At 37.9% G+C, this 24,250-nt stretch overlaps 1 protein-coding gene across 14 annotated transcripts in view; it reads left to right on the forward strand.

Annotated features, from left to right (window-relative positions):
* Positions 1-24,250, forward strand: part of EYA4 (EYA transcriptional coactivator and phosphatase 4) — a 211,549-nt gene that overhangs the window by 161,908 nt on the left and 25,391 nt on the right. For 9 of the 14 annotated variants that reach the window (XM_043542939.1, XM_043542938.1, XM_043542941.1 and 6 more), the window contains 7 exons: positions 1,937-2,003; positions 4,393-4,535; positions 4,669-4,812; positions 5,969-6,048; positions 6,297-6,480; positions 18,113-18,249; positions 19,947-20,030. In XM_043542939.1, coding sequence (XP_043398874.1) covers positions 1,937-2,003; positions 4,393-4,535; positions 4,669-4,812; positions 5,969-6,048; positions 6,297-6,480; positions 18,113-18,249; positions 19,947-20,030 — 839 coding nt within the window. The remainder of the gene's footprint in view (positions 1-1,936; positions 2,004-4,392; positions 4,536-4,668; positions 4,813-5,968; positions 6,049-6,296; positions 6,481-18,112; positions 18,250-19,946; positions 20,031-24,250) is intronic. The other 5 variants (XM_043542948.1, XM_043542942.1, XM_043542943.1 and 2 more) reach the window with 2 other exon arrangements.

Here is a 24,250-nt window from a genome sequence, read left to right on the forward strand (position 1 = left end):
GAAAGAAGGAAAACTACGAGTACAATACTATTTGTACAGTCATTAAGGTGAAATGTAAAGAAAATGAAAATCTGAAAACAAGACACATTCAAGAATATTTTCTTAAGTCTTTCTGAATGCACAAAATAGAGAGATGGGTGTGCAGAGTTGTTTAATTACATTATGCCTTTTGCTGTAAAAATGCTAATTTCACTGAGTGATTTGATAAGAAAAACAATTCATCCACTGTAGCTGTTTTAAAGTTTACTTTGTACCAGTTACAGTAGTATGATAACGTGTTTTGTTTTTCAAAGTTGGTCAATTAGCTGGATCTCCCACTTCTCAAAATACAGTTCAGTAAATAAGAGAAAAAGAAATGGCCTGATATTTAATCTAATTACATTACTGGTCAAAAAACAGCAGAGATGCCATTAGTGGATCATTGAAGTTCATTGACCTGAGAATCTGCAAAATCACCTTGTGTAACTGTTTTGTCTTCATAAAGAAAAGAGTATTGAGGTGTTCTAGGGAAGAGAATTATCCTCCAGGAGTTCAGCAAATAAGAGAGAACCCTTTATAATTTTATAAGTAGTTTGCTTTGATATATGCTGTGCAACTTTCCAATTGAAACTGGTAGCACAGGGTCTAGAAATTATTGTCCAATATTTCCTAATTTTCAAGCTAACCTAATGCATATTTAAGAGGAATTAATTCTTCTACTACATTTTCCTAAATGTTCTAAATATGTTTAAAATAGCTTAAGAACTATGAAGTTCTGCATGTGTTCAAAGCAGTAGATCTTAAAGGCATTCATTAGACTTGGATATAGAAATATATCGTATTTCATAAAATATATAGGAACCCAAACCTATTTGTCACTTATACAATTCTAAAAGTTGGTTTGCAGTACCATTATGAACAACTCAGGAAGTGTATACTTTGAAGTACAACTATGATTGATTAGACTACAGAAATTCCAGTGCTTCGTTGTGTACTACTTTAATCTTTTGAACAGTGAATGAACAGCAGATGGCCTAATAAAGACACTCTGTATATTTGCTCAATATGGATTTGCTCTGAAGGGATTGGTTCAACACTTTAGAGTACATATATTTGGAATACATCTGTCTTAGTCAAGACAGATGGTTAAAGGAAAGTGAAACGTCCAGATTCTTGGAATTAGTCCAATTTGGGTGCTGCTTTTGATTGAAAATTTTAATAGGATATGACTATCATTCTGTAAGCTTTTTCGGAAGAATACAGCTGCTAATAGTATAAGCATATAAAAGGCGACTGAACTGGGATTTGTTTTACTTATATTTCAAATAAAAATATTGCCAGTGTCTTGTTCTAACTGATCTGAGGACAAATAGGTGACTTTGTTTTCCCGGGCTATCCATTTGATATCTTTCATTATTGCGAAATTCACTAAAAAATTCAAACTTGAAAGAAAAAATATTTTGCAAATTCCAAATTGTATTTAAACTTGCAAGTGTCAGGTTTTTAAAGGAGATTTTATAATTTTTTTCTATCCTATGTAATACTATACATTAGATCGCAAGCTTTTTTAAATGGCAATTTTGTAATACATTATAGGAAGTTTCCATTAGTGACAGCTTCATGGCTTGTGGATCAAATATTATGTGTGAATTGTATACCTCTAAAATGTATGCAGAAATATATAAATCAAATTTAAAAGGTGCTGCATGTGGATATTGGGAGACAATGATTTTTACAACTTGTGTTACTTGGGAGTTTACTGTATGTTTTCAGTTTGCATATTAAAAATATGGTAGTTTAGCCTTGATGAAAGGTTGTCCCATTTTAGTTAAATACTCTTCAAATATTTACTCGCTTAAATATTTCAGCATTCATTATCTCTGCAAAGGTTTTGGTATCTGAATTAAATCCATTTTTGTTTTTGTTAAGTGTTGCACTCTTGTTTTCTGTTTTGCAGTAATAACAAGTAGTGGCTACAGTCCAAGATCAGCACATCAGTATTCGCCGCAGATATATCCCTCCAAGTTAGTGACCACATCTTTTCTAGCCTATCATAGTGAATGACCAAGACTTCAGGCGATTCTGTTGTTCAAAGTTTCCAACAAGTGTTAATACACAGTAAATAAATAAAAGTAGTAACAAATGGCTACATAGTTAAGAATTTAAGACTTGATATTGATCCCCATTAGCATCATTTCTCTATTTTTTTTCTCTCTCACAGTTGGTGAAGACCTTGATCTGGCTCTTAGATGTGCAGTTATTTATTGTTGCACAACATATATAATTGATTCTGCGCACACATGTAAGGGCAAGATTGAACCCCAGTGGTCAAGTTTTCAAATGTAGGCACCTAAGTTGTGCTGACATAATATGCTCAAACACATGGAAACAGGCACTTGATAGGGAAAAAAACACAGTTGTATGTGCAAAATGGGTACTTGAATGCATAAGTACCAGTGCATTAAACAAGGAGAACTCTCTATACGTACATGTTCTGTAGTCAGTATTGCCAAGCATTCAAAAAATCATGAATGAGGCACTGCAGAAGTATGTTGGATTCTTTTTATTTACATTCTGGTCCTTAAACCAGTAGGAGTCATGTTTCAAGCTTTTCTCTGCAACTATAAGGGTTAGATACTTACTCCCTTCCCCCACTTAAAATTGAGATTCTCGTGTAGTCACATGACTTCATAGAATCATAGAATATCAGGGTTGGAAGGGACCTCAGGAGGTCATCTTGTCCAACCCCCTGCTCAAAGCAGGACCAATCCCCAATGTTTGCCCCAAATCCCTAAATGGCCCCCTCAAGGATTGAATTCACAACCCTGGTTTTAGCAGGCCAATGCTCAAACCACTGAGCTATCCCTCCCCTTCAAAGAGCTGGGACTTTAACAAAACACCAAATATTGTGAGATTTGAGATAAAATCACTAGAGTTGGCAGCACTGTAGTGCATGGAAGTACTCATTTGCATGTGGCACTACCAGTTTTGTGCACACATCGTCCTGATTGCAGTGTGAAGTTTGTTTGCTTCTGCATACTTGACAAGGCCGGGTAGGAGGCTATGTTTGAAAATTTGGCATTATGTTTCTAAAATGAAAACACTGAAACATTAGCAGGTTATGCTTTCTTAAGCTACTTTGTTTTGGTAAATTTGTATTCACATTATGATGTAACAAATATGTAATAAGATGACAAGTAAATGTCTGAACTCTGCATATTAGAGAGACTCTTTAATATCCTGTGACCAACACGGCTACAACAACACTGCATATTAGCGAGACAAGGTGAATGAGGTAATATCTTTTATTGGACGAGCTTCTGTTGGTGAAAGACACACGCTTTTGAGCTTACACAGAGCTCTTCTTCAGGCAACTTCAACAACACTGCAAACAACAATGAACTAAGCGTAGTCTTTCTTATTGCACTTACGAGGGGATTTGGCTAACAGTGCATCAGATATTCTTGGCCAAATATATTATTACAAGGTCTTATTGAATTTTTGATTTACTGTAATAATTTTTGGCATCTAAATTAAAGTGTAATCTTTTTCTGATAGCAACTGCTTCCAACTATGCTGAAGTAATTAGGAAAAAAAAGCAAAACAAATTAGTATTTGCTATTTAGTCACGGCTTTTAATGGCTAGGTTTCAGTTACAATAATTCTTCAGAGTGTGTTTGATCACTCTTGGTCCATAAAATCTTATTTGACTTATTAAACATTCCAAGACAAATATTTCTGAATACATTTTTGCAACTCTGGAGGGTAAAATTTTTAAACCTGATTTTATTCACGAACAAAAGATCACTTTTATTTCCATTCTTTTTCTGTAACCCAAATTTTCCAAATGTTGGAAGCCCATCTTGTTGTTAAAGTATTACTGTAGGCATTTTCAATGCCACTCTATATGGGCTCGATCCATCTCCCACTGAAGTCAGAGGGCCAGATCCTCAGCTACAACTGAACTGCACACAGTACAAGTTTGTGTATCTTGGTGCTCATGTTTGTACTTCCCTGATCCTGCTGCCACTGTGTCTAGGGCAGTTCTCCTTCACTGGGTTTGAGCAGCCTGAGGGCATCTCTGATTGACTTATGCCAGATGCTCATTGCTTCAAAGGGGGGCGGGGTGCAAAACCCTATAAAGCTATGTTGACAGTGGGATGATCCACCTGGGGTTGGATACAGCAGCTTTAAGGTTATATCATGCTGGTGGTATGGTACAAAACATCCATGTTGCACCAGTGAATGTGACCCAGAGAGTCTCCATTTACTTCAGTAAGGTTAGACTGGATTCTAGAAGAGTAATTGTTGACAAAACTGTTTATTGACTTCTTGAAACCTTTTTCTTTTATTGCTTGAATCAACATGCAAAGCATCTGTTGCCACAGTAATGCTATTTTTCCTAATATTTAGGCCCTATCCACACATTCTTTCTACACCAGCAGCTCAAACAATGTCTGCATATTCCGGACAGACCCAGTATTCAGGAATGCAACAGCCTGCAGTCTATACAGCCTACTCGCAGACTGGACAGCCTTACAGTTTACCTGCTTATGGTATTTTGCTTCTCATTGTTATTCCTTCTTAGCTAGAAGTAAGATTGATTGTCAATATGAACATTCTTTACTTTTCTCCCCATCTGCAAGAAAGTATTTTAAAGAATCGGTTGAAAATTAATTTCTCACACAGACTTGGGTGTAATGTTGCCAGGCATCAAGACGGAAAGCGGGCTTTCGCAAACACAGTCACCACTGCAGAGTGGGTGCCTCAGTTACAGTCCGGGGTTTTCCACACCACAGCCAGGCCAAACACCATATTCTTATCAAATGCCAGGTCAGTAACCACCATCGTCATTTTCCATCTTTCATTTCAGAGGCACTACTCATGAGTTAGATGTTGCTCAGTGTGAGTAGGAATATCTGAAGTAGGCCTTTAGGTTCAGATGTTCAAAGGTATTTAGGTGCCTATGTCGCATTAAAATAAGTGAAATGTATATGCAGGCTGATATCATTTGACTTCATGCAAGGTATTATCTTTTAATGTAGCATTATGATGTGCATTTCTTCATAAGAAACAGTTATCAAAAGACACAGGGCCAGTATTTAAAGGCTTAAAGATGCAGATAGGCACCTAGTGAGATTTTCAAAAGAGCCCAAGCAGGTTAGTCACTTAATTCCCATTGAAATCAATAGGAACTAGGGGCTACATTCACAAAAGGACTTAGGCCCCTGACTGCCACTTGAGGTGCCTAAATCCCAGAATCAGGTCCCACTAGGCTTCACAAAATCCCCGCTCAGCTGCCACTACACCCTGTAGATGCCTAAACTCACTTGGCACTTTACATTTTTGTTGCATTAAAAGTTCCCTTGGCATCTAGGTTTCTGCCTTTCAGCATGTGCACTACAGCCCCATTCCAAACATGCAGCTGCCTAAGCCCCAGAGTGATGCAGAAACCAGAGAAGGTAGGCGTTCTTCCTCCTAACTAGCTTGCCTGCCTATAGATGAGTTTACACAAAACAGTGGGAAAAGGAGGCCTGCTTCCTTCAGTTCTTAACCCAGAGGATAGGGTATTCATCTAGGATGTGAAAAATCCTTGGTTCAAGCCTCCCTTTTACCTGCGTGGGAGAAGGGACTTGAACTGTTTTATGCTGAGACTGGATGGTTGCAAGTGAAGGTGAACTAAGCAATGAATATACATAATGAGAGAAAGGACAAGAGAAAAGAAACAAAGGAGTGGTTGAGGCACTGTAGTAAGCGTGAAAAGGTTTTCTTGAACACAACCACATATTCTCCAAGTTTCCGTGAACAATATTAAAAGGGAAAAATAAATCTGGAAGCAGTTTTTCATTTCTGTTGAGCATTCATTAGAAATTTTTATATTTTAAAGTCAGAATCTCAGTTTTTTGTGCTTCTGATTTGTCTGTGTTGTAATATGAAAAATTTTCTTTTGAATACACAAATTGTAACAAATTATTTCCTTTATCTTTAGGTTCTAGTTTTACACCCTCATCTACTATTTATGCAAATAATTCAGTCTCAAATTCTACAAACTTCAGTAGTTCACAACAGGTATGAATATCAACACTTTTATATGTGCAACAGAATAAGAAAATATTTTAAGTGATCAGGCAATTGCATAATTTGACCAATTTAGGTTAAAACAGGACTATTGTGATTGAATCTTTAATAGGACAGCAGGGTACTTTAATATCTAACCAAATACTGCAATCTTCATGAGAAAATTTGATCAACCTTTTCATTTAAAATACACGATAAAGAAATGGGTTCACTTAATAAATTGCCTTTACTTTTTCCAGGATTATCCATCCTACACAGCTTTTGGCCAAAACCAATATGCACAGTATTATTCAGCATCAACATATGGAGCATATATGACCTCAAACAACACAACTGATGGCACGTCTTCCTCATCATCAACCTATCAGCTACAGGAATCTCTCCCTGGCCTGAATAGTCAACCAGGTACAGATCTTCATCCAGGTGAAAAACTTTTGTGTATTTGATCCCATCAGTTTAGCAGAATTGGGTAATTTTTCAACATGGGTAATTTTTCAACATAGGTAATTTTGAACCAAGTTGGGACAAGCATGAACTTTTTTACTCAGCTCAGTGTCTCTAAAAGAAAAAAAATGATTATGGAAACAATCATGAGATATTAAAAAAAAAATGTATATTCAGGTTATATATTAAACCGCAGCCAGGTAATTTTGGCAAACTGATATATGTATCATTGTGGGAATGAGAAAAGACACAACAATCAAGTTTGCATCTTTGAGTGTCCGAAACTGCTGCGCTGTAGCAGGACCTCTCTAATTCACACTCAGAAAGGCAATCCCACTTCAGCTCTCAGCAAAGATTTAATAACAGAATGGGTCTGAGATCTTGTGTTACTGACACCTAATAATAATAGTACCTAAGTCTTCGTCCATAGATCTCAAAGTGTTTTACAAAGGAGGCTAGTATCAGAATCCCTATTTTACAGATGGGGAAACTTAGGGCATGTCTACACTATACATTTAAGTTGACCTAGGTTAGGTCGACTTACAGCCACCGCAGTAATTACTGTGGTGATTCTTATCCACACTGCCCTTCTTCTGTTGGTGATGCATGTGCTTCCACCAACTTAAAAGGGGCAATGCAGGGGGCAGAGAGCCAGGGCTGTCAGCTCTGCACAGCTCCTTGCTAGTAGCCTGGCATCCCACTGGGCTGCCCCTCCCCTCTTGGCTCCCTGTTCCCCACCGGGAATGGGGCAGCTGACTAGACACTGGGCACAGATCTCCCCACTGGGAGTCCTGCTTCCCTCCATCAGCAGTACCGCAGCCAACTGGAGTCTGGGTGCAGAGCTCCCTGCTGGGCACAGCTGTGCTCCCAGTGGGGAGCCGAGACCCCAGGGGGCAGCCAGGCTCCTGGTGGGGAGATCTGCACCTGGAGTCCAGTCAGCTGCTATGCTCCCAGCAGGGAGCCAAGAGCCCGGGGACCCTGGGTGGCAGCCGGGCTGGAGTGGAAAGCCAGGATCTTGGGGAGCAACAGGGCTCACTGCGGGGAGCAGGGAGCCTGAGTGGCAGCCTGAGCCAGGAGCTGGCTTTCTTGTCAATTTCACAGCTCCATGAAATTGACGAGAATGATAGCCAATAGATGTAGATAATGCAGTGTCTGCAGGGACACCGCGTTGCCCTAAATACACCAACATAAGCCCTATGCCTCTGGTGGAGGTGGAGTTATGATGTTGGTGTTGCAGAGCACTTACATAGGCAGGAACAAGGCTGTAGTGTGTACACTGACATAATTAAGGCAGCTGGTATTGACCTAACACTGTAGTGTAGACCAGGCCCGAGGCACAGAGAAGTGAAGTGACTGGTCAAAGGTCACCCAGGAGGCCAGTGGCAGAGCCAGGAATAGAATCTACATCTCCAGAGCCAGTCCAGTGCTCTATCCACTAAGTCACACTGCCTCCCTTATTACAGCATATTTACTAGTACAGTATATTGTGAAGTATTATCATAAATAACTAAAACCAAACTACAGTTGTTTCTTTATTTAGACAAGCACTTATTAATGTGCATGCCATATTGCTAATTCACAAAATTCAGCAAGTCACAATAGAGTTTTCAGGTATTCGTATCGATCTAGTTAAATTATATTAAGAGAGTTACAGTTGCAAAGTAAAGCACTCAGAAGCCAGGACAAGACAAAATTAAGTTTGCCTGACCAATTATGTGCCCTTGGGCATAAAGCATTACAGTATTTTATTATATAATCATGCTAAACTTTTTTACAGGACCCCATCTCATTCAATGCATGAGGTGAACATTGCTCTGTGAATGAGGCAGCTGTTCAGTTTTTCTTGTTATCCGCATCATTCATCTTATAGCTCCACGCCTGCTTCCTACACTGCACACCATCCAAACACTGCTGCCCATAATGATTGTGTTTCCTTCTTTGTAGACTTTGTAGTCCCTGAATACAGAAGGGGTGCACTGGAACCCAGACCAATTCACTACACAAAGCTGTTTCATTCTCTTTCTAGTGAGTGAACTGAATGACACAGGGGTCCTTCAAAAATATGCAGTATTATATTAATAAAATGAATAAGCAAAAGGGGAGGAGTTAAGGTTGTGCAAAAAATTATACACAGATCTGGCAGCATTACCTACAGTTGAGATTGCCTGACATTTCCCATTACAAGACCCTGTTTTCAGTTACTTATAACTTTCATTGTATGGGCTGAAATTTCCCATGCCAGGTGTCTGCCTCAGGCTGAATTTTTTTGGAAAGTGTGTGTTTATATAAAATAGGAAAGTATATTTTGTTCACTCCCTTGGTTCTTGAAAGTAGCAGAACCATTTTGGCACAAGCTTAAAAAAATATTAACTCCTGGACTCAGAACAAACCTGCCAAATTGAAGACAGAAAGGTAAAATTATGTTATAATCAACTGAAATTAGAACACTTTAGGAATGAACATTCACTGTAGATGTTGCTCCACATATCATTTAAAAGATTCTGTTGTATGCTGAAAGAATGTAATGAATACTCATAAAATTATGTTTTGAGAACTCTGCATGCTTCAGGACACTTCGTATTTCCTGCATACTTAACAATATTTTGTAGTGAGTAGGTTTGCACATTATCTCATCTTGTAGCTGTGCTTCTTAGAAGTGATCTGTTGGCATACTGTATGTACAGAATCTCTTATGATAGTGTATTATAATCTGTATTCAATGTACTATAGAAGGGAACTTTATACAAGCTAAATAATGGAAAACCATGAGTGTGTAAGTATAGTGAAATAGTAAGAAAGGTTTTTATGTTTAAACACATGAGCATGTCTCCCTTTTAAAAAGAAAAGGAGTACTTGTGGCACCTTAGGGACTAACCAATTTATTTGAACATAAGCTTTCGTGAGCTATAGCTCACTTCATCGGATGCATACCGTGGAAAATACAGAAGATGTTTTTATACACACAGACCATGAAAAAAATGGGTGTTTATCACTACAAAAGGTTTTCTCTCCCCCCACCCCACTCTCCTGCTGGTAATACCTAATAGATAAGCTATTACCAGCAGGAGAGTGGTGTGGGGGGAAAGAAAATCTTTTGTAGTGATTAACACACATTTTTTCATGATTTGTGTGTATAAAAACAAACATCTTCTGTATTTTCCACAGTATGCATCCGATGAAGTGAGCTGTAGCTCACGAAAGCTTATGCTCAAATAAATTGGTTAGTCTCCAAGGTGCCACAAGTACTCCTTTTCTTTTTGCGAATACAGACTAACACGGCTGTTACTCTGAAATCTCCCTTTTAAATAGTTTATGCATCTGAACTTGTACCTCTGCCCATGCACTTCCCATTTCTGTGAAGTGCTGAATGAGTCATGCGACACTATGTGCACAGTGCAACACCCATTTTGAAAATACATTGCATGCCTGTGTTCTTGTGTGTTACTTTAAAAATACACTTGCATAAATGGAGTGCAGCATTTTGAATGCTTAGTCCAGGGATCAGCAACCTTTGGCATGCAGCCTGTCAGGGAAAGGGGGTTTGGCAGGCTGGGATGGTTTGTTTACCTGCAGTGTCCGCAGGTTCAGCCGATCGCAGCTCCCACTGGCCACGGTTTGCTGTTCCAGGCCAATGGGGGCTGCAAGAAATGGCACGGGCCAAGGGATGTGCTGGCCGCCGTTTCCTGCAGCCCCATTGGCCTGGAACGGCGAACCACGGCCAGTGGGAGCTGCGATCAACCGAACCCGCGGATGCTGCAGGTAAACAAACTGTCTCCGCCCTCCCGCGGCTTTCCCTGACGGGCCACATGCCAAAGGTTGCTGATCCCTGCACTAGGGACATCGTGGCTCAGAGGCAGCAATTGAAAAGAGCTTCTGGTTACTGCTTCACCTGGTGCATGGGGAAAGGGCATAGTGAACCTGCTGCTGATATACTGGGATAATGGTGCTAGGGCCTGCCTCTGCACAGGAAGGAATAAGCATGTGCACGAATCTTTCTGCGTTGACTTTCCTTGTGCACACGAGCCTATTCAGAAGCAGCACACATTGGAATTTTCACTGGGTTTGTGTGTATGCCTGGGTCTTCCCTCCCAGAGGGCCCTTTGCAACAACTGTGCTCTTACTCAGTTCAGTTGTGGCAGGTTCAGTGGCAGGGATACACCAGTACCTGAGTATCACTATGTCTGCAATTACAGGCCATACCATGTTCATGCTTAACGCTTTCCTGACACTTTATTGTAGCCATACTCTCACTTGCCAGTGAATGAAGTTTCCCAAACAGGATCCTTAGCTATGTGTTGAATATAGGAAAAAAGGAAAGAATTTCACGCATTGCAATTAATATTTCTGACTTCAGTGAACTGCACTAGGACTTCCCAATCTCTAAATAAGTACACACATTTTTGGGTCCTTCTGTGTATGAACAGTTTGCATTTAATTTCTGTCAGATTTGAGACACATTCTTACTACACCAGAGATCTGTATTTTGGTCAGGTTTTTTTAAGTTTAAGTTTTCTGAAGCCATTTAAGGATAAAAAAAAATAAGTTCCCCCTTTAATATGGCTGAGCCTGCTGTTTGTAAAAAGCAAATCCAGCAAATTAAGCGTACAGTTGTTCAAAAACCCATGCACTACTGACTTCTGCAGTTCTAAAATAGAAGCATGCCTTGCATTCAAGTAAGAGACAGCTGGTCATTCTGATTTAGAGATTAGTTTAATGAAATAAAGTTGGCTCTAAATACCCAGAACTTACAAGGTACAGTGATTAGTTACAGTACTGATTTATGGATAATTATGCAATCATGTACAGTGTTGGTCCAAAGAGAAGCCTGGGGCAACTGGTAATAATTAATGTTAAATGGAAATTGTAAATAGCATTCAGTTGTTTACTTCAGCTTTTAGGAACTTTCATAGAAGATTTAGAAAGATTTTTTTAATTTTTGGAAGAATTAAGTAAATTGAATAATTGGGAACAAATGCTTTAATATGTTACTTTGTCATTTAATCTTGATTTTATAAAACATTACATTTTTCACATATATTAAATTTTCTCATGTGTTGGAAATAATTAAAAGGTTCAGTCCAGAAATTTGGGTTTTTTTTCTTTTAGTCTGGTTTCAGAGTAACAGCCGTGTTAGTCTGTATTCGCCAAAAGAAAAGGAGTACTTGTGGCTCAAATAAATTGGTTAGTCTCTAAGGTGCCACAAGTACTCCTTTTCTTTTCTTTTAGTCTGTTTTTTATGTAGTCGTGGAAGAGCTAGTAAATAACATTTCCCTTTAAAAGGGTCCCCTTCTATAAGACACACATTCAGAACTCTTGTTGAAATCAGTGGAAGTTCTGGTTGTGTAAGGAATCCAGTTTCGAGTTGTCATTTTGTACTTCTTCATTTAACCAAACATATTTTCTTCTCTCTCTTATGGAGGACAAGCCAATACTCCTTGACCTTATTTACTTCCCCATTACCTTTAGTGCCTTTACTGATATTCGCAAAAAGAAAAGGAGGACTTATGGCACCTTAGAGACTAACAAATTTATTTGAGCATAAGCTTTCGTGAGCTACAGCTCACTTCATCACTCAGGGAATAGAGTTGGTTAATTAATCAGAACTCCCTCTCCTGACTAATTCTGCAACAGCAAAGCAAGAATACTACAGAGTCATGATTAAGCAGAAGTGATTTATTTCTGTTTAATTTCCCTATCATTCCTCAGCAAATTATAACAATTTTAGATTCGGGGTAAAATTTTTAAAAGTGCCTAAGGACCAGATTTTTAAAGGTATTAATTTAGGTGCTGGTATTTATAGAGATGCAGATAGGTGCCTAAATGTCTTTAAAATCTGGCCCTCAGTAATTTAGGGGTATCTAAGACCCGTTTTCAAAAGTGATTTATGCATTTGGAAACATAAGCCTCATTGAAAGTCAGTTGGATTTAGACTCCTAAGTCATGTTTGAAAATGGATATTAGACTCCTAACTCATTTAGGCACTTTTGAAAGTTTATACTAGGTCAAATTTTAGCTTTGTTTTCTTGCCTCTATCAGTCTGTCCCTGTTGCCCCCCACCCCCCAATCTTCCTGAGGGTACATATGCAGCTTTGTCATTTGTGTGTAATGAAGCCCTCCTAGTGAATGTAGTAGATGTGACTTTTCTATACAGTTTCATAGGATGGTTTTAAAGCTTATAGAAAGTATTTTTCTATTAATTAGGTATTTAGAATAAATGCTGTATAGCCCTATTTAATTTCTATAGACCTCTGCTGGTTACATCTATATAGAAATTTTCTCTGAAGACATTATCATAGGTAGTATGTATGCATGTAGAATAAAATATTAAACTAAATACAGAGACATGGATTACTGAATGGTATAAAGAAACACTTTGAATAAAACTTACTTTCTAGGGCTTTCAAAAGTTATCAGTATTGTACTTTAATTTTTGTTTGATGTTTTTGGTAAGAATCAGTGTTTACAAACTCCTTGCTGCTTAGTTCACCTGTTGGGCTATTTTGCTGGGGAAGCAATAAAACAAAAAAGCTAGACTTGGATATAATTTTGTTTTTATCTTATGTGGGGCAAAGAAAGAAAATGTGAATGTGCATTATGCTGGAATAGTTCTGCTTTGCATGAAATGATTGTGCAGCCACTACAGCAAATTATTGGAAAATAGGTAAATACATAATTACTTTTCACTAGAAACTCATGCCATATATATACAGATAGATTTCCATCTCTTCAGTTGTGTATAATTGAAGATCTGTATCAGATCATAATTGTGCCATTATCACTTGTGTGGGCTTTAAGTAGTTTCATAGATTTTTAAGAAAGTTTGGAATTCTTTTAATTCCCGCACATGACAAACAGTATTTTATTCTAATCAGGACATAATAAAAACTTTGAAGGCACTCCTCATTGTTCCATTTTACTTATTTAACAACCTTTGGCACATTGTTCACTAAGAGGAAAAATGAACTAAATGATTTACTTAATGGCAATAAAAATAATTATTTTTTACTAGAAATGTGTAAATTCACTCAACCAAGTGTCTGTAATTCCCTGGGTCCTCTCTGTTCCCCCTTTTTAAAGATAGGTACTATGTTTTCCCTTCTCTAGACCTTTGGGACCTCATCTATCCTCCATGAGTTCTCAAAGATAATGACTAATGGTTCAGAAATTGCTTCAGCTAGCTCCTTAAGTAACTTAGGGTGAATTGTGGCAGGCCCTGCTAACTTGAATACATCTAATTTATCTACTAGGGCTGTCGATTAATTGCAGTTACTCACACAGTTAACTCAAAAAAATTCATTGTGATTAATCGCAGTTTTAATCACACTGTTAAACAATAGAATACCAATTGAAATGTTAAATTAAATATTTAAAATTAAAATTAAATATTTTTGGATGTTTTTCTACATTTTCAAATATATTGATTTCAGTTACAGCACAAATACAAAGTGTACAGTGTTCACTTTATATTACTTTTATTACAAATATTTGCACTGTAAAAATGATTAAAGAAATAGTATTTTTCAGTTCACCTCACACAAGTAGTGTAGTGCAATCTTTTTATCATAAAGCACAACTTACAAATGTAGAATTTTTTTGTTACATAACTGCACTCAACAACAAAACAGTGTAAAACTTTAGAGCCTACAAGTCCACTGAGTCCTATTTCTTGTGCAACCAATCACTAAGAGAAACAAGTTTGTTTACATTTACGGGAAATAATGCTGCTCGCTTCTTATTTACAATGTCATGTGAAAGTGAGAACAGACATTCACATGATACTTTTGTAGCCGGCATTGCAAGGTATTTACATGCTAGATATGCTAAACATTCATGCTTTGGCCACCCTTCCAGAGGACATGCTTCCATGCTGATGATGCTCGTTAAAAAAAGTATGCGTTAATTAAATTTGTGACTGAACTCCTTGGGGGACAATTGTATGTCTTCTGCTCTGTGTTTTACCCACATTCTGCCATATATTTCATGTTATAGCAGTCTCAGATGATGACCCAGCATGTCGTTCATTTTAAGAACACTTTCACTGCAGATTTGACAAAACGCAAAGAAGGTACCAGTGTGAGATTTCTAAAGATAGCTACAGCACCCGACCCAAGATTTAAGAATCTGAAGTGCCTTCCAAAATCTGAGAGGGATGAGGCGTGGAGAATGCTTTCAGAAGTTTTAAAAGAGCAAAACTCCGATGCAGAAACTACAGAACCCAAACCACCAAAAAAGAAAATCCACCTTCTGCTGGTGACATCTTACTCAGATGATGAAAATGAACATAGGTTGGTCTGCACTGCTTTAAATCATTATCGAGCAGAAGCCTTCATTAGCATGGACGCATGTCCTATGGAATGGTGGTTGAAACATGAAGGGATATATGAATCTTTAGCGCATCTGGCATGTAAATGTCTTGCAACACTGGCTACAACAGTGCCATGAGAATTCCTGTTCTCACTTTCAGGTGACATTGTAAACAAGAAGCGGGCAGGATTATCTCCTGCAAATGTAAACAGACTTGTTTGAGTGATTGGCTGAACAAGAAGTGGGTTTGTAGGCTCTAAAGTTTTACATTGTTTTATTTTTGAATGCAGTTATTTTTTGTACATAACTCTACATTTGTAAGTTAAACTTTCATGATAAAGAGATTTTACTACAGTACTTGTATTAAGTGAATTGAAAAATACTATTTTTTATTTTTACAGTGCAAATATTTATAACAAAAAATAAACATAAAGTGAGCACTGTACACTTTGTATTCTGTGTTGTAATTGAAATAAATGTATTTGAAAATGTGGAAAACATCCAAAAATATGTATATACATTATATTCTATTGTTTAACAGTGCAATTAATCATGATTAATTTTTTAATCACAATTAATTTTTTAATCGCTTGACAGTCCTATTATCTACATATTTTTAATCTGTTCTTTCCCTATTCTGGTCTGCGTTTCTTCCCCCTTGTTGTTAATATTGTCTTAAGCATTTGGTCACAACCTACCTTTTTAGTGAAGACTGAAACAAAATAGGTTTTTCACGCCTCAGCCTTCTTGATGTCATCCTATAGCTCTCCTTCCCTGCTGCTCAATAATGTACTTAAATTTTCCTTTATCTTTCTCTTGTCCTTAATGTACTTATAGAACCCCTTCTTAATGCCTGTTATGTTCCTTGTTAGGTGTAACTCATTTTGTGCTTTAGCCTTTCTAATTTTTTCCCTACATGCCTTTACTATTCTTTTATATTCATCCTTAGCAATTATATTCATGCTTCCACTCTTTGTAGGATTCCTTTTTGATTTTCACATCATTAAAGAACTCCTGATCAAGGCATATTGGCCTCTTACTGGTCTTCCTATCTTTCCTTATCATTGGGAGAGTTTGCTCTTGTGCCTTTAATTTTGTCTCTTTGAGAATCTGCCAATTCTCCTGAACTCCTTTTTCCATTAGATTTTCTTTTCATGGGACCTTACCTACCAGTGCTCCGAGTTTATTAAAGTCTGCTTTTTTGAAGTCCATTGTCCTTATTGTGGTGCTTTTACCTCTTTTTTCCTTAGAATCATGAAATCTATCATTTCATGATCACTTTTGCCCAGATTACCTTCTACCTATCTTTCTACCTTCAGATTAATAACCACAAAAAATAACTCTTTGTCAGAATCAAGCCTAGACTGGATGCCATTGGATACTTCCTTCATCTTTTTAATAGTCTGTAAAGATATTAATATCTCAGTATGTACATATGTATGACTATATAGTGTAGGGTCATTGACTGACCAATTTTGAGACAAAGTTTTTTTCTGATTTTGATTGCTGTGTGGACAGTGATGAGGGCAGAGTTCAGGTTGTGTGTTTAACCTCAATGCGTGCATGTTGTTGAGTTACTGTGGTTTGACTACAGCTTTTTAAATGGTTTGCCTTTGTGTATGTAAACTTTAAAATGTTCTTAGCTTGACCTGTGTGACCTGTTCTTTCTCTTGGCATTTTATACATGTAGGTGCAAATGGTGTATATTATTCACTTGTGACCCTAATAAAAATGTTCTTAGAAAAGAAAATCAGGAAGAAAAAGGAAAGAATTGCCAATTGAATGTATACAATCCTTAATATTGAGCGATTTGGCTTGGTTATAAACTCTGTGGGGGGAGGGACCATCTTTTTGTTCTGTGTTTGTATAACATTTAAAGTACAATGGGGTCCAGGTCCACTCCTAAGTATTATGGTAATACTAATACTAATAATTAATAAAGAATTGATGCTGCCCACACTAAGTCACCCTTGATTTAGGCCTCGCAAAGCCAACTCTCTCTTTGTTTCAATCATCCAAACTGAAAAGTGTTTCATACTGCCCCCACAGTGGGTGAGGTAATAGCGCTTACTGGACCAGCTTCTGTTGATGAAAGTGACAAGCTTTCGAGGTCCACAGAGCTCTTCTTCAGGTCTGGGAAAGGTACTCAGAGTGTCACAGCTAAATACAAGGTAGAACAGATAGTTTTGTCCTGACACCATCCTTCAATATATTTTAAAGAACCATCTGTAACGCAGCAGCATAGAACCCAACAGATTAGAAAAATTGGATGGCACCCTTGAATCAGTTCATTGAACACTTTGGAAGATGTCAGGTATAGCTGTACTCCATTGCTGTTGTGAAATAGTCATGAAATCATTATTAAAGCAGACAGAGGGGGAGGATTCATGTCTTTTCACACTTAGGAAACTTGGTTAATTAGCTAGTCCCTAGATACGTCACCAGAAATTTCTGGAGGTGCACTAGGAGAGAGTGCTTGGAAGGAAGGAGGATTTCTGGTTACTGGGAGTTGGGGTGGAGCAAGTCTCAAACAATCCCTCCTAGGTAGCTCCATTCTCTTTCCCCATCCAACCTTCCCAATGTGAACTTCCTTATCCTGCTCTCAGCTCTCGGTTGACTACCGCCTGTGTTTGTGACCAGCAGTGGTAAGGTGGATTACAATGGGGAAATCAGGCTGAGAAGGTAGAGGGATAACCTGGCATAGAGCTGGTTGCATGGGAGAGTAGGGAGGTGGATAAGGAGATTAGGCTGTTGGTCTGTCAGAAAGGAGGAGGTGGTTGGGGATTCTGATGCCTGCAGGAGTATTTAGGATGTCCTCCATATTTAGGGATAAGGATGGTGGGTCTCCTGCTGGTGCGGAGGGGAGTTGAAGTTGAGTCTTCACAGCAGTAGAGGATGTTGAAATCTCTCTAGCTGACCTCCTAACATAGGAAATGAGATATTCTCACCTTAAATTAAAAAAAAAAATCATGACATGACCATTAGTATGGTATTTCAGACAGCTTACTTCGATGCCTCACTTTTTTATATATATGTGCATATTAGTGCATTTAAACCCTCTCTCCATTTCTCAGGAGATTTATTGAAGTTTGTCTTTGGTAAAATCAGAATGTATTTGTGATATCTGCAGTCTCCTGTTACATAAAACTGAAATTGAGAACCGCTCTTCTGCATTTTATGTTTATAGCATGTGCATATCTTGTGTTTGGGTTGGCATTTAATCTGTGTAGAGAGACATTTTTAAAGCTTTTATACCTTCTTTAAAAATTAAACACTGACCTTTTTCCATGGATTTTTGTATTTTTAGGGGAGTTTGACACAGTACAGAGCCCCTCAACACCAATCAAAGATCTTGATGAGAGAACGTGTCGGAGTTCTGGGTCAAAGTCTCGGGGTAGAGGGCGGAAGAATAATCCATCACCCCCTCCGGACAGTGACTTGGAGGTATGCCCTCTGATAACTGATGAATGGTAAACTGAAGGTAGATTCAGCAAATTAAAGCAGCGGAAACAGATTTAAAAAAATGGCATGAACCATATGAATCATTAATTGAAAGTACTAGATTTCTAGTAGTTACTTTAAATGTATACAATATGGGGCAGATACAATGTATACCTGAATACACTGAAGGTAAGATAAGTGTCAACATAAGACATACGTGCATATTGTCTCTTCCAATTTAATGTGGAATAGGTCTACAAAACAATTTAAGGTTTCTTTGTTCATATTTTTTCTGATTAACTTCTATTTTGTGTATTATTTAATTTTCTTTTTAAAAATAAGAAAATTCAGATGTATCAATCCAGTTATCTACATATTCAGTGTAAAAATATGCATTACAAAAAGGAATGCATAAATATGAGACATCCATATTTGGCCCTAATCCTGCAAATACTTATGGACTACTTTAACTTTACCCCTGTAGGTAGTGTCATTTAGTAGTTATGCTCCACTATTTGAGAGAGCAAGGCCATAGCAAAGGAATATATCTGCGTAATGTACAAGATGATGTTTTAAAACACACGTGTCCCAGCAGTGGAGTGATTATATTCTTGTTAACCCTGTTTTAGCACTCTTCTGACAGTGTGACAGAAGAACAGCACTCATTGCATGCATGGTATATTCCAGCACTGGGATCAGAGAAATGTTCTGCACATTTGTGTGATGTGCCTTCTCCCACTGTGATACTGGCACTCTATGCTAATATCATTGGACTGCTCCACTCCCTGTGCATGTAGTGCATATCTCCACATATATCACCAGAAGTCAGCTTTGTTATCACTTGGCTGTTCCGGCCCCTGCATCTCTTCTGGAGGGACAGAGTTGACCGTATCACTTTGCATCAATCTCAGATGCCATAGCTTTTTGTACAGAGGGTGAGGAATTTTATCCTGATTTTGGACAAACTGTCTTTGATTTTTTTTGTAGTTTCCCACAAACTATTTTTTTTTAAATTAAGCAGTTGTAATTTTTTACATTTATGGGAAGATTTCCATTTTCCTTTCCTTAGTTTCATTTTCACTGGTAAATTTCAGAAAAAAACAGCCTCTTACCAACACTAAGAAATTTCCCTTAAAAATGAAAACAAAATAAAAAGTTAAAATAAGACATTTTGTCCAAAAATATTATTTCAATTCCTTATTCTGTGTGAATTACTGTGGCATAATAGTACTTGTGGCATGTAGAACTAGCACCAGGAGTTGATATTATCTCTATTGGAGGAACAGACTGGAATCAGTATGAGTTGCACATAAGAATCTGAGAGTAGAATTTATCCTTAAATTAATAGCTCTTTACAACAAAGTAATTGACCCAAAGTATACTGACATCTGTAGTATGTTAAGAAAGACAAAGTGGATGAAATAATATCTTTTATGGACCAGAAAAAGATTCTATAGTATGTGACATATTTGAAACCTTGTAAAGGTTATAGAGTAATTAAAAGATTGGAAAGTATTGAAAGGCTTAATGTCCCCTTTGTTTTTATAGATTATTTTAAGGTACACTGTCAATGCTGATTTTCAGAATAAACCTACTCATTTAAGGGCTTATTTAAAGCACAGGACATGACTGATTTGATTTTGGATCATAAATCTTATTTCCTGATTACATACTGATTTTGTCTCCATTTCTGTTTTCAGCGTGTATTTGTTTGGGATTTGGATGAAACGATCATCGTTTTCCATTCGCTGCTAACAGGATCCTATGCACAAAAATATGGCAAAGTATGTGACTCATTAATTCAATAATAGATTCAGACTACTGATACACTTGGCATTTTTACTGTGCTTTTCATCTTCAGTGTGCCTTACAAAACTTAATTAACATTCATATGCCCTTGTGAGGGAGGGAGGTGGGAAACTGACTGGGAAACTGAGGTACAGAAGTTGTGATTTACCCAAACAGAGCAGCGAAGGGGACAGATGAGGTGCCTACCCTTAGGTAAGATGTGAGATCCAATATAGGTAGAGTTGCTGAGGTAGGTGCTATAGCTGTAAGGAGGAGGCTTCATTGAGGGAGAGGTGCTGAGGTTTCTGGTGCAGCTGTGAAAAGCTGTTGCAAATGGGTACTAGATTTGGGGGGAAAGGGGAAATAACTGGTGAATTTGGAAGCAGGGCAGGGAAAAGGAATGAGTAAACTGGATGATGAAAAAGGAAACAGAACTGATGAATTTGCAGGGAAAGGAAAATGTTAAGTCAGAGTAAATGGGAGGCAGACCTGTCTAACCTTCCGCTTTAGGGTGGAGGCTCTGGGTTTATGATGTACTCTCTAACACCTCAGCCTTCCTGGTGAGTTGCTGGTGTTCTTGGATGGCTGTTGCATTGGGCAAGGCCAACACCAAGGCCAACAATGGCTGAAACACCCTCTGCTGTGAATCAGTTATTGCTTTCATTGTACACAACTACTCCCCTCTCTGCCACTGAGAAATCCAAAGGTGGCTGGAGAAGAAGCCCAGAACAGGGAGCAATGAGCAGCCAGCAGTGAAAGGGGAGAGAGGGAGAAGCAACCCAGAAGTACTAGCAACAGGAATTTCCTCACCTATTGAGCAAGGAACATGCGCAAAGTACATTTTATACAGATTTTCTCCAGGGTTTTTGCTACACTGGCATTGGCAGGGCTGATGGCAGAATGAATGCTGATGATTTGGGTGGGGGTGGCAGCTGAGAAGATAGAGAAGTCCATGAATTACAGGGTGGCATGGTTATGTGGTGTGTATAAGAAATAAGTGTGGGACTGTGTGAAAGCGGGAGAGAGAAAAAGCAACAGGTGTGAAGCATGTTTCTGTTAATGAAAAAAAAGGAGGGAAGAGAGTTTGGTGTTAGTGCACATGTGGAGGTGTTTGCAGGAGCGTGTGCACGGATATGTGTATTTGGAGACACAAGTAGTTGTTTCTCCTGGTGTTTATGAAAAGGGTGGGCTAGTACCTTTTTGTCTGTCATGGAAATTCACCAGCTCAGTTTTGGAATGCTAAAATAAGATTAGCTATTCGGCTCTGGTACGAATGACACTTGTTTTACACCTTCACAGTGCCTAATCAGTGCATGTTGTACTATTTTGCCACTTATATTACCATACATCCTACACACTCTTCTAATGCTATTTTTACAAAAAATATAATTCCATTCACTTTGACAAAAATTACTCCTTTTTTATATCTCTGTAAGTGAGAGAAGAATCAGACCAAACATGCAACTTACATAATTTCTGTCACCATTGAATGTGGCCCACAGACCTTCATGGGAGTTGCTGTATTTGGCCCAATGATTCAGTTACTTGTAATTTTAATCCAAGAGTGCTTGCGGCCTTTTGGATGATATAACTATTCTGATGAAGTTTTTTTTCTCCATCTCAGATATTAACAATTAAGAAATTTTTTATCATTGTTGGTGCAAACCTTTTTAAATTGAAATATGTTACAGAGCTATCAATCCTTTCTGGATAACTTTGAAAACTATTCTAGCGATAGCTGTGCAGAGATATCTTCTTGGTTTCCTTCTCTTGGGTTTTTTTTCTCTCTCTCTTTTTCTTTTTCCCCCCCCATATCTGTAGGGACATTTAGATGAAAACAGCATCACTGCTTTGTAAAAACTCATCTTCTCCTACAATTTATTCCCCATCAAAGGCCAGAATATGTGGTAATGACTAATTACAGCAACCAGTTGTGATATCAGATAGAGATTATGAATTTATTTCCATAGGTCAGGAGTAACTCAAGTGAAAGTGAAATGAATTGATATATGCTACTGAGATTAGAATCGGGATCCAAGATTTCAAGTGATGATGAACCAAGAGAGAGGATTTCTTAAATAAAAAAGATCCTGTTTTCATACTGCTAGACATAGTAAAATCAAAATCATAAGGATACAGAGTCATTCCCAGAGTAAATTAAGAAATGGCAGATACTTTCTTTTCTAGAGTAGTTTTCTTCCTAGTATTATGGTAAACATATTTAGGATGATGGTGTATCATTGAGACTCAAATATGTAGTAAATTCTTGTCTGATAGTTTATATGTTGCTGCATATATTCTTTTTTTATATGGAGGAAGGATGGTTCAGTGGTTAGGGCACTAGACTGAGGCTTATGAGACTGCAGTTCAATTCCTTGCCCTGACACAGTCTTCCTGTGTAACCTTGGCCAAATCGCTTAGCCTCACTGTGCCTCAGATCACAATCTGTAAAATGGGAATAATCATCCCTACCTTGAAGAGGTGTTGTGAGGGTGAATACATTAAAGATAATGAGGCACTTATATGGCCTCTATTACCATAAAATCTAAGTACCTAAAATCTAGATATACTTCATTGTTTCAAAAAACATCTTGGGCATTGATCCTTTCTTGTGATTGTGCTGCTCCAGTGGCACAAAGTTGGTTTAAGACCAGTTTAAACAGCCACTGGTATAGAATCATAGCAGTGAATCCTACACTTTCCCCTTTATTGTCTCCTAGTATTGGGGGAAGCGCAGCTCCCAACCTGTGCCATGATGTCTGGCTTTAAACTGTCAGGGTACTTTACCCTGTGTCTCCTGATTGTCAGCTCTTTTTTGTAAATATGTTTTTTCTGTAAATTTTGTTGTCATGTTGTTTGTTAAATAAATTTTCTCCCAAAAGAGAATTCATGTGATAACATGAAACAGAAGGATAAGGATCTCTCAATATGTTTTTCAGGTTTTGTAAATGTTAGTGAGTGAGTAGCATTATGCTGCTATAAATAGGGAGAGAGTGTTTTATGGTGAACAGAGTGGTCAAATTGCATTTTCAAGGTGTGAAATTCTGGGATTATACTGGTACTTAGATGGACCATTTTCCAGGGTTTCACCTTTGTTCTACTATTCTAACATTTATACAGACACTCTGAATGTACAGATGGATATATATATATATATATATATATATATATATATATACACACACACACACACACCCTCAACTATTCCCCATCAAAACACAGACCTGCCATCTCTTGTCCTTCTCTTTGCCCTATTTCTTGCTGTGACCTGGGAGAAACAAAGTATCTATCTTTTAGGCCTTACTGCTCTAATGTCATTGTGGCTGTGAACGGAAATGCAGCACAGAGTGGAGAGCTGACTTAGCTCAGTGTCACAGTCAGACTGGCAAACTGTTTGTATGCAAGGCCAGTACACAGCCATAGAGGGACCAGCAGATTAAAAAATTCTTCTTTTAAATCTCACCCTCCTTTGCCACAGGCAGTAGCCTAAGGGAGAAGAGAACGGTGATCCTGATTTCATTTTGGACTTCTAGTGGGACTGCAATCATAGAAATCTAGACCTGGAAGGGACCTCAATAGGTCATCTAGCCCAGTCCCCTGCACTGAGCCAGGACTAAGTAGTATATAAACTGTCCCTGATTGGTGTAATATAAATAATACTGTAGTAGCATTAACAAACTGTGACACATTGAATGAAGATTTTTTTAACATGAGCTAGATTGTAAGTGTCTCATTAAAATATATGGCAAATTGCTTCTTCAGGGGAGGGAGCCAATTGAAAGAATAGCTTGCAGTTTTCCCCTGAAGCAAGAGAGGCTTTGTATGTCAGAGTTTGATCAGTGCAGAGCTACAAGATATTAATTAAAAATCCCAAAAGTCACAATTAAGTGATTTTGTCTGATTTTTTATTGGACTTTCCAGAGTTAATTATTTTTTGTTATCTAAACATGTCTCTCTCTCAGCTTGTAAGGTTACTTTGCTCATCTCATTTGTTGATGCTCTTCATGCACCATAAAATTAGTACACTTCTATTTTTAATTATTTACTGCAATAGCAAATTATGATCATTGGTATCTGAGCTGTTCGGTTATGACCTGTGTGGCTGAGGATGGTTTTTGCAGCTGAGCACCAGTTGGCACATAGAGTTTTCTACAATGCTAAACTCTTAAATAAGGATTTGTTGATGTGACAGGACATGTGTTTAGGAGACTGTCAT

This window comes from Chelonia mydas, chromosome 3 (genome assembly GCF_015237465.2).
Source record: "Chelonia mydas isolate rCheMyd1 chromosome 3, rCheMyd1.pri.v2, whole genome shotgun sequence".
NCBI lineage: Eukaryota > Metazoa > Chordata > Testudines > Cheloniidae > Chelonia > Chelonia mydas.